Source organism: Haliotis cracherodii, unplaced genomic scaffold (assembly GCF_022045235.1).
Source record: "Haliotis cracherodii isolate W230 unplaced genomic scaffold, xgHalCrac1.p SCAF_12, whole genome shotgun sequence".
NCBI lineage: Eukaryota > Metazoa > Mollusca > Gastropoda > Lepetellida > Haliotidae > Haliotis > Haliotis cracherodii.
Genome location: NW_027266267.1, coordinates 34521949 through 34537253, shown reverse-complemented (window position 1 = coordinate 34537253; position 15305 = coordinate 34521949). Strand labels below are relative to the sequence as shown.

General features: G+C 41.5%; 1 protein-coding gene across 1 annotated transcript in view; it reads right to left on the bottom strand.

Annotated features, from left to right (window-relative positions):
* LOC139458376 (protein kinase C-binding protein NELL2a-like) overlaps positions 1-4215 on the bottom strand; it is a 30616-nt gene extending 26401 nt beyond the window's left edge. The window contains exons 1-3 of the mRNA XM_071239783.1: positions 3891-4215; positions 1784-1906; positions 308-430 (exon numbers count right to left, since the gene is read on the bottom strand). Coding sequence (XP_071095884.1) covers positions 308-430; positions 1784-1906; positions 3891-4215 — 571 coding nt within the window. The remainder of the gene's footprint in view (positions 1-307; positions 431-1783; positions 1907-3890) is intronic.
* Between the last annotated feature and the right edge of the window lie 11090 nt (positions 4216-15305).

The following is a 15305-nucleotide window of genomic DNA, read 5'->3' as shown; positions in this document are numbered from 1 at the left end:
GACGTTTCCATATTTGTAAAAGTGGGTTAGTGATATTTTGTGTGTGTTGATGCAGTAAATATTTCAAAACCGATATTATTGTTTATTTTTATTTCAAAACAAATTGTACCAATTTTAGCTATAATAACGGTAACGCTACTTTTCAGGGCATTATCATTTGCAGAAGCCCTCGCTCTTTTCAACTGCGCTCCTTTGTCGGGCAGTAATGGAAGACCTCGGGCTTCTGCAAATGATAATGCCCTGAAAATAGCGTTGCCCATATAATACCAGCGTTATGGAGTCTATTTAGAACAGTACAACACAGTACCTGTACATGTCTTTCCGTCGCCATTGAAACCTGGTTTACACGCACACGAGTAGGACGCGACAATGTTGGTGCAATCTGCATTTACGTCACAGTCGTGGGATCCCGTGATACACTCGTTTACGTCTGAAAAAAAGCAACGAATGAATATTGTTTTACGTCACAGTTAGCCGTCTCACGGCGACCTGTAAATAATTGAGTCTGGACCAGACCAGGATTTATATGAGTGGTCACTGAGCCATATTATTCAACACTAACGGCAAGTATGAAGAACTGATACTTAATGTCATTTGGGATACTTAATGCCCAAATCAAGAAATTCTTTTTGTTTGTTTGTTTGTTTCTTTGTATATTGTTTAACGCCGCACTCAGCAATATTGGAGCTATATGACGGCGGTCTGGAAATAATCGAGTTTGGACGAGACAATCCAGTGATTGTCATCATGAACATCGATCCGCGCAATTGGAATACGATGACAGGCATCAACCAAGTCAGCGAGCCTGACCACCCGATCCCGTTAGTCGTCTCTTACGACAAGCATAGTCGCCTTATGTGGCAAGTATGGGTTTCTGAAGACCTATTCTACCCCGGATCTTCACAGGTCGGAGGGGATGTCTCACGTCTTATTGAATAAAACGTATAATTATTTACTATTTCTTAAAATATTTATTGTTCCCCTTTGAGCGCTCACATGTCAGTCATTTGACCAATTGAAATTTAATCATGACTGGTGTCTGTAGCTATACTGTGGTAAAAAATGTATACACCCGTGTTTCATGGTGTCTAAAAATTAAACAAACAAGAAATGTATTTCCGATGTTGATGTATTTGACACAGGAGCTCTAGACCTTTAGTTTGCAATGTGTCTCGGCATTTTCAGCCTAGTAACGTCTTGATGACTTTTTTGTATCAAATCCATTTTTCAAGAGTATTTTTCCTTTTGCATTATATGTTTCTTTACAGTTTAACGCTGCTCTGAGCGGATCCCCACCATATGACGATAAATATGTAAATAATTGAGTCTGAATTGAACAAGCACACTGATCGGTCAAGCCCTGACAGCCGACCGGGCGGCGTTGTGGGTAGGGCATAATCTCGGATAACGGAAGGTTGGTGGTCCCATGCCCTGAAGGCGTCATAACAAAAGGCGTTAAAAGATGGTACTTGTTGTTACCCTGTCTGGCGCTTGGCATTAATGGGATAAAACAAGGACTGGTCCGCTCGGAATCAATATTCTGTGTGGTGTTTATGGTAAGCTGCCGAATGGTATCTAAGCTGGTGAGCACTCTTAAAGAAAAGCACAAGTACCAGTCACAGTCACACACAGCCACACACAGCCACACACACACACACACACACACGTGCATGCACGTCGTGTAAATGCAATACACTTAAACACATCGTCACTTGGCCACCTGTGCCCCCACCCCTCACAGCTCTCATGGTTTGGTACACAGTCAATGTCATCCCTAACTCACCTGAGCACGTTTGGCCATCACCTGTGAAACCCGGTTTGCATACGCACGCGTCGTTTTGACGTTTGTTCAGACAAACAGCATTGGTATGGCATGGAACGACAATGTCTGCACAATTGTCTGGATCTGAAACATAAAAAAATAAAAAGAGTCTTGTCTTTTGTTGGCTTGTGTGCAACGCTGCATTCAGCGAAATTAACAACGTCAAAGTCTCGTCTATCGTTTGCACAATGTATCCCACCCTGGTTCCACAGGGGATGCAGTAAACCTGGGGTACGAGACACAGTGTTATCCTAGCATACCAGCCATAGTGTAACCCTTTCAGACCAGGCTTAGTGTAACCCTGAGATACCTGCCGTAGTGTAACCCTGAGATACCAGCCAGTGTAACCCTGGGATACCAGCCAGTGTAACCCTGGGATACCAGCCAGTGTAACCCTGGGATACCAGCCAGTGTAACCCTGGGATACCAGCCGTAGTGTAAACGTAACCCTAGGGTAAAAACCATAGTGTAACCCTGAGATACCAGCCACTGTAACCCTTGGGCACAGGCCATAGTGTAACCCTGAGATACCAGCCACTTTTACCCTGGGATACCGGCCATAGTGTAACCCTGAGATACCAGCCACTGTAACCCTGGGATACCGGCCATAGTGTAACCCTGAGATACCAGCCACTGTAACCCTGGGATACCGGCCATAGTGTAACCCTGAGATACCAGCCACTGTAACCCTGGGATACCGGTCATAGTGTAGCCCTGAGATACCAGCCTCTGTAACCCTGGGATACCAGCCATAGTGTAACCCTGAGATACCAGCCACTGTAATCCTGGGATACCGGCATTTGTGTAACCCTGAGATACCAGCCTCTGTAACCCTGGGATACCGGCATTTGTGTAACCCTGATACATAAGCCTAAGTGTAACCCTGAGATATCAACCATACAGTAACCCCAGACAGATTAAAGCATTACATGCTGAAAGCATGGCGCCCCTGTTTAAAATCTGACTGAATTCAGCACAGACAGGATCTAAGGGAACTTTCAAGGAATGTTTTAGCTTCACAGCCCTTGTAGTTTCAAAGATGTCGAAACTGCAAGACGGGTGGACAACCGATCGGTCATTCGGATGGAAGAAGGTTCCAACCAACACTACCAATTTGAAATAATCATCCCCAGAATCTCTCATTACTACAAACTTAAATTAATCACACCAGACGTTCTCAACGAAACACTAAAACCTTGCAAAAAATCTTTCTCGGACGCTCTCTCTCTCTCTCTCTCTCTCTCTCTCTCTCTCTCTCTCTCTCTCTCTCTCTCAATGCTACAGATTTGAAATAATAATTTTCTTATTCTAGAAACAGGAACAGGAACCTTTCCCACAAACTTTCTCTCAATAATACAAGCGTGTATTAATTATCCTCAGACGCTCTCCCTTAATATCACAAAAAGAGACGATCCTCTTTCACTGTCTCCGTATCTTGAAACTTGTAATATGCTCTCTCTCCTCTCTCTCTCTCTCTCTCTCTCTCTCTCTCTCTCTCTCTCTCTCTCTCTCTCTCTCTCTCTCTCTCTCTCTCTCTCAATGCTACAGATTTGAAATAATAATTTTCTTATTCTAGAAACAGGAACAGGAACCTTTCCCACAAACTTTCTCTCAATAATACAAGCGTGAATTAATTATCCTCAGACGCTCTCCCTTAATATCACAAAAAGAGACGATCCTCTTTCACTGTCTCCGTATCTTGAAACTTGTAATATGCTCTCTCTCTCTCTCTCTCTCTCTCTCTCTCTCTCTCTCTCTCTCTCTCTCTCTCTCTCTCTCTCAATACTATAGCCTCAATACTACGCTCTCTGTCGTTAAGACGAACTAGAAAAAAAATCTCCTAATTCTAGAAACGTGAACAAATCAACCTGAGAAATTCTCACTCAGTAACACAAACTTCTATTAATTATCCTCAAACGCTAGCTCCTAATACGACAAACAAGATCGCCCTGAGACAATCACCCTTAATGCTACAAAAGTGAAAACATCATCCCCAGACCATTACCAGAATACTGAAATAACGATCATCCCCGGAAAGCCCCCCTACCAGTGTGCAGCTGTGACCTACCCTTCAGTTGCAGGTACGATGCTGTGCTGCTGGGTCTTCTGGTGTAGGAGTCCTTCATGTGAGTGAAGTATTTAGAACACGAAGACGTTTGTTCATCAAACACAACCGACAGACAATTTACATTGTAGAAGCAATCCACAGCGCATGCCAAGTAATTTATCTCTTTATGACTTCCTAACGTATAGGTGTCAAAGATAAATCCGTCCAATGATAGAATCCTTTCAAACTGATCCACTCCACAACTTTCGTTCATGAAAATATATGACAAATCGCCTTTCGAAATGAACACGAAATAGAACAGAAACGCACACCATTTGAAAATCATTTCAAATAATTGTGTAGCGGTTATTCTTCCACATAAGATGAGTGTCCTTGCGCAGTTGACGTTAATTGCTGATGAGCTCTCCAGAGTTTAAGTCTAGAAGAAGAGGGCTGACTAAACCATCCAGTGTTTAAAAATCAACTGTTCCTAATGAGTTCGGAAATTAATCCAAGTGTCACTGTTCAATCGAGGGTACACATGTGTGGAATCTTTCAGAACAAATAGGAACCTCAAACAAATCAATAAATCATCTTCAGGAACAGAACATATTGTTTCCTTGTTTCTGAAGAATGATCAATTAATGATCGGCAGTTGTTACTGCAATGTGTTGGCATGAAGACTTGCATAAATATATCCAAGAAAAAATGTTTTAAAACAATGCAGTTATTTTGAAACGATACTTTAACTGTACGCTCTGAATGTTACAATTGTTCACGCACATACAACTCGTTGAAACCACACGTTTTCTAGGATATACTAATAGTGTGAGATCACACGATATCTCGGAGCAGATCACTTAATGATTTCACATATGTATTTTCTTGACTTTTGAATGTTCAGATCTAAAACTGTTCAAAATATGCACATGACGTCATAGTATAGTTACTTTGATATGTCACAAGGGAACGCTGCCACATCTACAGATGGAAGCATTTTGCAATATATAAAAAAACTCTCGGACAACTGATCAGTTCGTGGAAATAATCAGATATTATGTTTACATTTGCAACTCACGGAAAAAAACATATCAATTGGGGGAATATCTCAAGAGTCAACGTGGTCATTAATTAAATATATTGTTTGTACTTAATGAATGATACGAAAGATAAAAAATATCAGCATATACATGTACCTATCAATGATATGATGCATTTAGCATTTGCGATAACACCAACACAGAGACGGTCATATCACAAGGTGTTTAATAAATAACGGTTTAAACCTCCTGCATTGCAGAAATGGTTTCTCAATGGATGTTCAATGGGCGATATCAGACCGGGTGGCATGAAATTGGAGTTACGTCCCTTAGTGCCTCGTCTGCTCGTCAAGGTTTACTTGACAATGTTTTCCAAACAAATTGATACATTTTACAATTTGATGTTATGGTATAGGATAAAGAGGTTTACATGGGGCAATTTTCATATCATACCCCAATCAACCATCGACCCCATATCAGTGCTTCGGCCTTCGGTCTTCCGGCTCATATGAGGGACTCAGGTTGATGGGGGACACGGGTGACCCCGAGATTTGCTGTGCAGAGTTGCGTCCCTTGGGCACGCCAGAAACCTATGATTATGGGTTAAAATCCCGGTTCGCCCCGATTATGTTTCTAGGTTTGTCAGCACCATACCCGTGCTCGTGTCTTTCACCGAAATGGTAAACATCTGACATCTGCATCACTTCGGGCTTTCCTCCAACATTAAGCTGACACGCCGTGATATAACTGGAATAGTGTTAACAGCGGCGTTAAACCAAACTCACTAACTCATTCACTCAATTCTCTGTCAAGGTGTATTGTGAAAATGAAAATTTCTCTGAGAAGCATGATTGTGAACATGAACCCTTCTCGTGTAAAGTATTAATGTGAACACGGACCATCTGTATGTATTATTGTAAACATACATTTTGCCATGCAAATTATGATTGAGAATATGATTTTTTTTGTTTATAAGCATTTTTTGTGAAAATTGACGTTTCTTTATAAAGCATTATTGTTAACATGAACATTTCTCTGTAAAGTATTGTTGTGAACATATACCATTCACTAGGAAATAGAGGCGGTCGGGTAGCCTCGTGGTTAAAGCCTTCGCTCGTCACGCCGAAGACCCGGGTTCGATTCCCGACATGGGTACAATGTGTGAAGCCCATTTATGGTGTCACCCGCCATGACATTGCTGGAATAGTGCTCAAAACCGGCGTAAAACCATACTCACTCATTTTTAAGTAACGAACGTTTCACGGTACAATATGTTTTGTGTACACATTTTACCTTGTAAAATTATGATTGTGAACATGAATTCTTGGCTGTTAGCATTATTTTGAACATGAACGCTTCTCTGTAAAGCATTATTGTCAACAAGAATGTTTCATTATAAAGCTTTATTGTGAACAAGTAATTACTAATTTATTTAACTCGTTATTGGGCGTTATAATATGTTATTAAACCTGACTTTTCCAGTACAAGTACATTAAAATACATGTTCTTGAAGTATATTATTGATTGCCTAAGTTCCCGATAGGCACTATTACTGACAACGATAACACAACTCTATACACCATCCTGGGCGGGAATCAGTTCTCCACATTCCTTACATGGGATAATGGTAATATTTCGTAATTCAAGACCTATATATATCGAGTTGTCATCGGGTCATTCAAAGTGTGTATAGCCCGCATATCCGTATTCAATATGTTTCTATTACAGCATACGCTATACATTAATCGATACATTTATCCTTGTTTGTGTTAAGTTCACTGTGGGATATGACCCTGATGCACAAAGAATTATGTGAGACCTACGGATCAGTGAGACACATCAAGTGGAATGAGTCGTTGTGTTGGAACAACGAGGACCAACTCGTGCACGTTTGTGATTAACGTAAATATCACTTGCTGATGTTGATGGATTTATTATGAACAAACAGAACTCCGGAAAAAGTTATATGACGAAAAACTCCCAAATCACACTTTTAGTTAGAAAAGAGACGAGTAACTGTTTGTTCATGAATAGGAATCACTGAGCTGTTGACTTTATACTGCTAAGAAACCTATTCGAATATTTATCTATGTTTATCTGTTTCTTATTTTTCTCCTAGTAGGTTTACTGGAACATTGTTACAGGTAACATAATGTAACGCTCCATGACACTTGACTTTGCAAAGATAATACAAATATTTTAAAATATATAATTCCATGACCCGCTTGCAATGTTTCGGGTGTGTTTGGCGTTCCGGTTCCCCAACCGTTCAATCTCTGGCAGTCCTTTTTCAAAGCTGATATTTCCTCTGCCTTCCGATCATAACCTTTATATTAAACGATACAAATTATTTTGGGGGCAGAATATAAATCCAGAAGTGGACTGTTTTCCATTGCACACCTTTCCCCTCACATCTAGTGTGGTATCATGACTATTTTACAATTATTCGTAAACACATGCCCATGATGACTAAAGTGTTATGTTGTTTTTAATTTTGTGGAATGTGATGTAGAAAGAATGCATGCATATTGAGTTACAATCAATCTCATTAAAACCAGATCTTTGTTCTCGCTACCGCTAAACAAAGATCTGAGGACATCCATTAGGGGTCACGTCAGAACGACCTTTCATCCGACCAATCAGAGCGTCGCTTACCAGATCATGAAAGTGACAGTCGAAATGTGATTTCTAATCATGCAGCATCGAAAACTTTAACACAGTGTATTCCGAACGATAGTTACGGGTTTAACGACTGAATCCATACAATCTAGACCATCTATTAGCCATTCCAGAATGTTATTTTGTTCAGGTTTCAAATTATAAAGCGAGAATTTGTAAAAAAATGTTTCGAAGCGTTTTCGCCAATTTGAAATAAGTGCCGTAAAGCACGAGAAAGCTGCCTTCTGATTGGCTGATGTCGCATACTTGTCCGTCATTCCATTGGTCGGTCAGGGTTACCGAAAGGTCTGCCTGACGTGACCTGTAATGGTATGTCTTCAGATCTTTGGAACTAAGATCTGATTTTAGTGAGATTGACAACAGACTGCCAGTCAGAAGTATAGATAACTTTTAAGAGGAAATCTTTTTTTCCGAAACATCATCTCTCCTGCTGTGCAATCCACAGCGTAAAGTTGTATTAATGTGGAGCTCGTGTCATCCTCATCTGGGAGAGATGATCATTTTATCTACTTATTCTATACACGACGACTATACCAATAGTTGTCTGGATGTTTAGTTAGACCATGCGATCCCCCACGATACATATTAAAACATTCCTGAATAATTGTAATGCGCTATAAGCCATCCGTTGACGCATGCTCAAAGCGCAAACACCTTCATTACCCAGGTCAGTATATATTTGATTTTCTTTCTCTGCTCCCTTGGGAATACTCAAGCGGCCTGTGAGGTGCCAGAAGGTCAACAGTTAGATACCCATCCTATCCTGCTGGGTACCCATTCACTGTTAGGTGAACAGGCGCACATTTTGAACATACTTATTTGCTTAAGGAGACAGAACATGTGCTACCTAATCTTCAGCGTGAAACAGGTCCTAAGCTCTAGAAACTCTCAGGAGTCAGGGACCGCCTCCGTGGTCTAATGGTAGAGTGTCCGATCGGAGAGCGGAAGGTCCGGGGTTAGATCCCCAGCCGCGTCATACCAAAAGAAAATAATGGTACTAATGGTTAAAATATGGTACTTGTTGTTACCCTGTCTGGCGCTCGGCATTAAGGGGCTAAAACAAGGACTGGTCGGCTCGGAGTCAGTATACTGTGTCTGAGTGGGGTATTCATCTTAAACTGCGGCATGGTATCTCAGTGTGCTAGCACTATAAATCGGCATCAGTCCGGACTAATCCAAGCAGCCAAACAGCAGCGATGATTGAAAAATTCATTGCCACCAAAAACAATGGTCTATTACAATTTGAACGAAAATGGGGAAAAATCCTACACAAATTAATATAATAATCATGCCTTGTACAATAAGGCTATAGATCAGCTATGCCTCAAATAGCAATACTACCATAATTGTTTTAGTTATATCTGACTATCGATACAACTTTTCACGCTCTTCTTGAGGCATATCATGTGTGTGTGTGTGTGTGTGTGTGTGTGTGTGTGTGTGTGTGTGTGCGCGTGTGCGTGTGCGTGGGTGTGTTTCAATTATGCATGCTATATTTATATCACAAGAAATGTACATCTATGTAACGTATTGTCACTACAATTGACTAAACCTACTGTGTAACCTCTGAACCTGATGTACAACTCTTCGAAAGGAATAAAAAATGTCAAAAAAAACAAAACTATTGGCGCAAGTTGGTTTGATATGTTGTTTTACGCCGCACTCAGGAATATTCCAGATTTTTTGACGGCGGTCTGTAAATAATCGAGCCTGGACTAGACAATCCAGTGATTAATATCATGAGCATCGATCCACGCCATTGGGATCGATGATATGCATCAACCAAGTCAGCGAGCCTGAGCACATGATCCCGTTAGTCGCCTTTTACGACAAGGAAAGTCGCCTTTTACGCCAAGCATGAAGACCTGTTCTACCGAGGATCTTCACGGGTCTATTGGCGCAAGTACATTGTCTTAGTAGGACTGTTCAGTGACCCTTACATGGACAATATGCGGTGGTGTTTATGGTCACAGTGGTCCCGCGCCAATGTGGGAGGAAAGCCCAGAGCGATGCAGGTCTAAGACGTGTAACACTTCGGTGAAACCCAGGAGCACGGGTATGGTACTGACAAACCTAGAAACATAATCGGGGCGAACCGGGATTCGAACCCACAATCATAGGTTTCTGATGTGCCCAAGGGGACGCAACTCTGCACAGCGAATCGCGGCGCCAGTCCCCAAGAAGTGTTTAAGGTAACTCGTGGTCACCGAGCATGCCGTTTAGTTGCACGCAGACGATTTCGGATCGTTTGGTCAATAACTTAAGCTGTTAGCTGCCCCAAGTCAACAGCGATTTGATTTATTGCTTGGGCTCGATTTCATAAGCCCGTTTTTATAAATCGACCATGCACCTGTGTTGTTGACCTAGCTATATGGGACCCTGTGCGAGGCCGATCAATAACACTTTGTGTCTACAGAAACATGTTTCAAAGTCTGCACTCTACAAATCACAGACATAATGAACATATCGGCTACCTCTCGCTGTACCAGTTTGAAGCATGCCAGTAGCCCTCGGGCGTTCATCGCGTTGTAGACGACTCATTCACAAGCTGATCACAAATATCGGATTAAAGCAAAAGCATAGAGCTTATGTGTTACTGTGGATAATGAAAATCAACAAAACGAATGTCCCACAGCGATTTAACGACGTTTGACTGAAGTGCCGAAATGAAATATTGCCCTTTACCCACGTGCACGGGGGAAATACATGGTCACCGTGCAATATTCGGGTTGGGAGCGTAATTATAAGATTATCTAAGCTACATATAGAAATGCGTATCAGTGTCTCTGGGATAGTGCTGACTAAAACAAACAAGCAGAGAAGCACAATGGACCTTCAAACCTGGTCAGAAACTGTCACGTACCAAACATAATATTAACAATAATAATATTCCACTTATGTTCTGAGAAATGCTCTCAGCGCTTAGGCATCTATTAACCCGGATCAGTGTGCACAGAACTATCATTCCCAGCTCCCTGTGGATTATACAATCCAAGCAGCCTGTTAGAGGGTTAACAACCACATTGCCATTTCATCCTACCGGGCACCAAGGAGGGGCCAAGGAGACACCATATGTGCTGCAGTGTGGGTCACCCATCCAAGGACTCTCCGCGACCGACGTTGCTTAACTTCACCCTATTTGTGTCCAGTGCGCTGTGCAGAGAACCACGTGCATGTTTCTCAAGCCTTCTTGGACTTATGTTGTTTTTTAAATGTTTAAGAGGGTTAAAACTCAATACACTTGATTATGGTGTGAATGTGAATTACATTGACTACTCCCTTGACGGCTCTATATACAGTAACACGTCCCAATAGTCCAGAAACTCTACGGTCTTTGCCCAGTCTCTGTCAAAGGTATTTACAAAATTAAACATGCTGTTTTCATGGGAACATACCAAGGAAGAAAAAATGAAAACAATTGTTCAAAAACTCAATATTTTACACTTTGTCGCCCATGGGCCTGAGTGTATGAAGAGATCTAATGTTTAAGGCCGTGGCAGTCATACGAATATAACACTGTTGACGAGCATGGCATCAGAAACATGTTTCGGGTATGGATTCTACCGGCAAGAACCAAGAGCCACAATGGATAAAAAAGTATTAATATATTAAAATATTTCCCACACCCAACATGGTAAATATGCTTCAATTATTGGGTCACTAATGATGACATGTTCATTGGTCTGAGGCACGGAGACGGCAGTAACCTGAAAACGCCCTTTTTATGTCGCGTAGGTGTTTGTCCTTTACTAAAAAAATGTCAAAAATCGATTGCTTTGATTTATTCATTATTCCAGTATCGAACTGAAAATTTACATTCTTTCATTGAGATTTGATAATAGACGGAAGGCGATCAATGCACCCTTCATTGGGCATTGAAATATTTTAAGATGCACTGTAGGGATTTTTCAGCAAATATATACTGCCGGGTAAAAGAAAGAATACACTTCACAATTGAATTTGAACAAAAAATTACAAAAGTTATCAAAACGTTACTAGGCTGAAAACAATCGCCGGTCCACAACACAACAGAACTGTGATACCTGTATCAATTACATCACCATCGAATAACCATTTTTTGTTTCATTCGCCACCAACAAAAATGGGTGTGTACTTTCGTTTATCCGTCAAACAATATTGCGCGATAACCTCTCTATACAGTCAAGTCTCGTTAATCCGACATCGTTGGTTGCACGTGATTGTGTCGGATTAACGATTAACGGATTAACGAGTAACGGTTTCGAACAGTTTGCGCACTCAGTCTACCCCTAAACAGTTCATTTCTGGTTGATGCAGCCGTCAAAAATCGGTTACGGAGGTGACGTCAGACAATCTGACGATCCTCTGCATGTGACGTCACACGTGGTCGACCTGGCCGAGGGCGATCAGCGGTGGTACTCGTTTGCTGTAGACGCGTCTGTAAATCATAAACAGTCCGTCGACTACAACCCATCGTCCTTGCGACTTCAGCTACGGACGTTTCCGTCTGCAAAATGCCGATGGCACGTTCAAGTTGCACAGTTGAAAGGCGTGGCATGACAAATGGCCGTAAAGACTTTTGTTTTCTTGTGTTTTTCTTTTTTTGTTAATGACTGCTAACAAGTATGAAAACACGTACGGTATTATAGCCACGTGACCAGTTCTACGTGAAAAAACACCTTTGTCACTATAGTGCTGTGCACATGATTTTGATCGATTCACCTGCACAAAAGCGGGTGTTATCTGAAGACAATACGTGGCCATTACTGTTTAATAAGGGCCCACAATGATAACTGGTCAAAATGTTAACATTTTAGGATTGTGAAGTTTTTAATTTGGTTCAGTATATGTCATCGAATCCCAACTGTACGGATCGATGCTCATGATGTCAATCACTGGTCCAGACAGAGTTTGGTGCACGTGCAGCAGCTGCAGGGCACATCATCCACGTGCATCTCACAAAGATCACTCACACAGTTCAAATACAGACCACACACAGATTTGGTTTATTTTTCAAATATTATCCACGTAGAATTTTTGTCAAAGGCCAAAAGTAGTGAAGTTGGACGCTTGGCCTGAAGCAATGTAACTCGTATGTTCTCCAACTAATAATGTGAGTTTTGGTAGTTTTTTGCTACAATACTCTTTTCTTGAGCTTGGTTATGTATGCGTATAATACATCCACAAACGTGGGCAAGTCTAATTTAGGTTATTGATATATGTTCTCGAGTTGGTCCCCTATGCCCTGGACATACATTTCGCAACCAGAGTAGTCAAAGAGCGGGGTGTGCGTGAGAACTATTCTCAGGGCTTAACTGACAATGAAGCGTTGAACATTGGAACGTCGTTGTTTAACCTACACTTACAATATCTCAAAGAAATTGTTTGAAAGGCATTACTTAGAAGCTGACGGATGACAAAGTAGACACAATTTATGGATAACAAACACTGGCATTGAAGTTTTACTATTTGATAGTTTTCACAAACACATGCTCATGATACAGTCGGAATAGCAAAACCGAATCTGCTTTTAGCAGAGGTTAGGAATATGGAAAGGGTTTTGTTGTTTTCATTTACATATTTATTTTCCCTCCTGATGGGAAGACGGGTTAGATAGGGTTTCCATCATCACTTTGCTGGACGAAGTTGTGTCGGGTTGTCAGACTTGGTGACATAGTTGATGTCGCTCATGATATCAATCACTGGTTTGCCTGTCCCACACTCGATAATCTACAGGCCATCATGACATAGCTGGAATATTGCTGACTGTGCAAGACACCAAACGAACAAAAAAATCCAGCGCACCACCAGCCGTCTACAGCCAGATACCATGATGTAATACCGTGTTACTAAGAGCAATATGGATACCCATTTAAGTGAGTGAGTTGGGTTTAACGCCGCTTTTAACAGTATTCCAGTTATATCACGACGTGTCAGCTTAATGTGTGAGGAAAGCCCGAAGTGATGCAGGTCTCAGACGTTTACCACTTCGGTGAAACCCACGAGCACGGGTATGGTGCTGACAAACCTAGAAACATAATTGGGGCGAACCGGGATTCGAACCCACAATCATAGGTTTCTTGCGTGCCCAAGGGACGCAACTCTGCACAGCGAATCGCGGCGCCTTAGACGACTGGCCCACCCGTGCCTCCTACCCATTTAAGAGCACACTACAACCTACTTAGTATACAAGATCCGTATTGAACGACGCACAGTTGTGACAGGTAACATGATATATATGTATATGATTCGTCATGTGAACATGAAACTATGGAGACGTTCCGACACACCGACTCTTTCCGCTTAGTGCTTCTCATTGATTCCGACGTCTCACATATTCTCTGTGTATCAGGTACATGTTCTACTTTGAACTTTCTAAACATAACATCAATATGTCGATTAATGCACAGTGAATATTGCAAACGAAACACATTGATTGCAATGTAGTGTGCGGAATTCAGGTGTAGCGTTCTGATACAGATTTAGCACACTTTGAATGACCGGATGACATCGAATTACTGAATATTGACATACGCCCTTACTTGGAAGGTGGAGGACCCCTGAAGTCTGATTCCTCTCCTCCACGGCACGCAGCGTGGTGTATAGAGTTGTATCACCTTGGCCAGCAATAGAGCTAAACGGGAACTGCAGATGATCGATAAGAGACTAAAAGAAAATGTATTCAAATGTACTTGTATTAGAGTGAGTGAATTGGGTTTAACGCCGCTTTTAACTTTATGCCAGTTATGAACAAAATATCATGTTCACAATAATAATAATAATTTTCATGGAAAGATGTATGTTTACAATAATACTTTACAGATCGATGGTCCGTGTTCACATTAATACTTTACAGGAGAAGGGTTCATGTTAACAATCATGCTTATCAGAGTAGCTTTCATTTTCACAATACACCTTGACAGAGAATTGAGTGAGTGAGTTTCGTTAATGTTCACAATAATGTTTTGATAAAAGACCTTGGATGGAGCACTGTATAAGGCTGGACACAGATTTAAGAAAGATGGCTAATATGGATGGATGGATGGATGAGTATGGTTTTACGCCTCTTTTAGCAATATTCCAGCAATATCACGGCTGGGGACACCAGAAATGGGCTTCAAACATTGAACCCATGTCGGAAATCGAACCCGGGTCTTCGGCGTGACGAGCGAACGCTTTAACCACCAGGCTACCCGACAGTATAAAGCAGCATTATTCAATGGTAAAACATTCAAACAGAGTTGCGTCCCTTGGGCACGCCAGAAACCTATGATTGTGGGTTCGAATCCCGGTTCGCCCCGATTATGTTTCTAGGTTTGTCAGCACAATACCCGTGCTCGTGGGTTTCATCAAAGTGGTAAACGTCTGAGACCTGCATCACTTCGGGCTTTCCTCCCACATTAAGCTAACACGCCGCGATATAACTGGAATACTGGTAAAAGCGGCGTTAAACCCAACTCACTCACTGTACTAGCATTATTGGAGTGTGAGTGTGGTCTTGGTGGCAGTGGTCCAGACAACCCTATTCCCTATACTACTTACGCACATCAACTCCACACCACACAGACACATACATTTATTGACCGAAGATACACTATGACATACAGACAGAAGTTAATATATTCCGCATTTGTACATTAATATACCAGCACTAATATGTCAATACACATATGAGTACATACATGCATACATTCTTTATACAAAGAAACACACAGACACAAACACCAGATTACACATG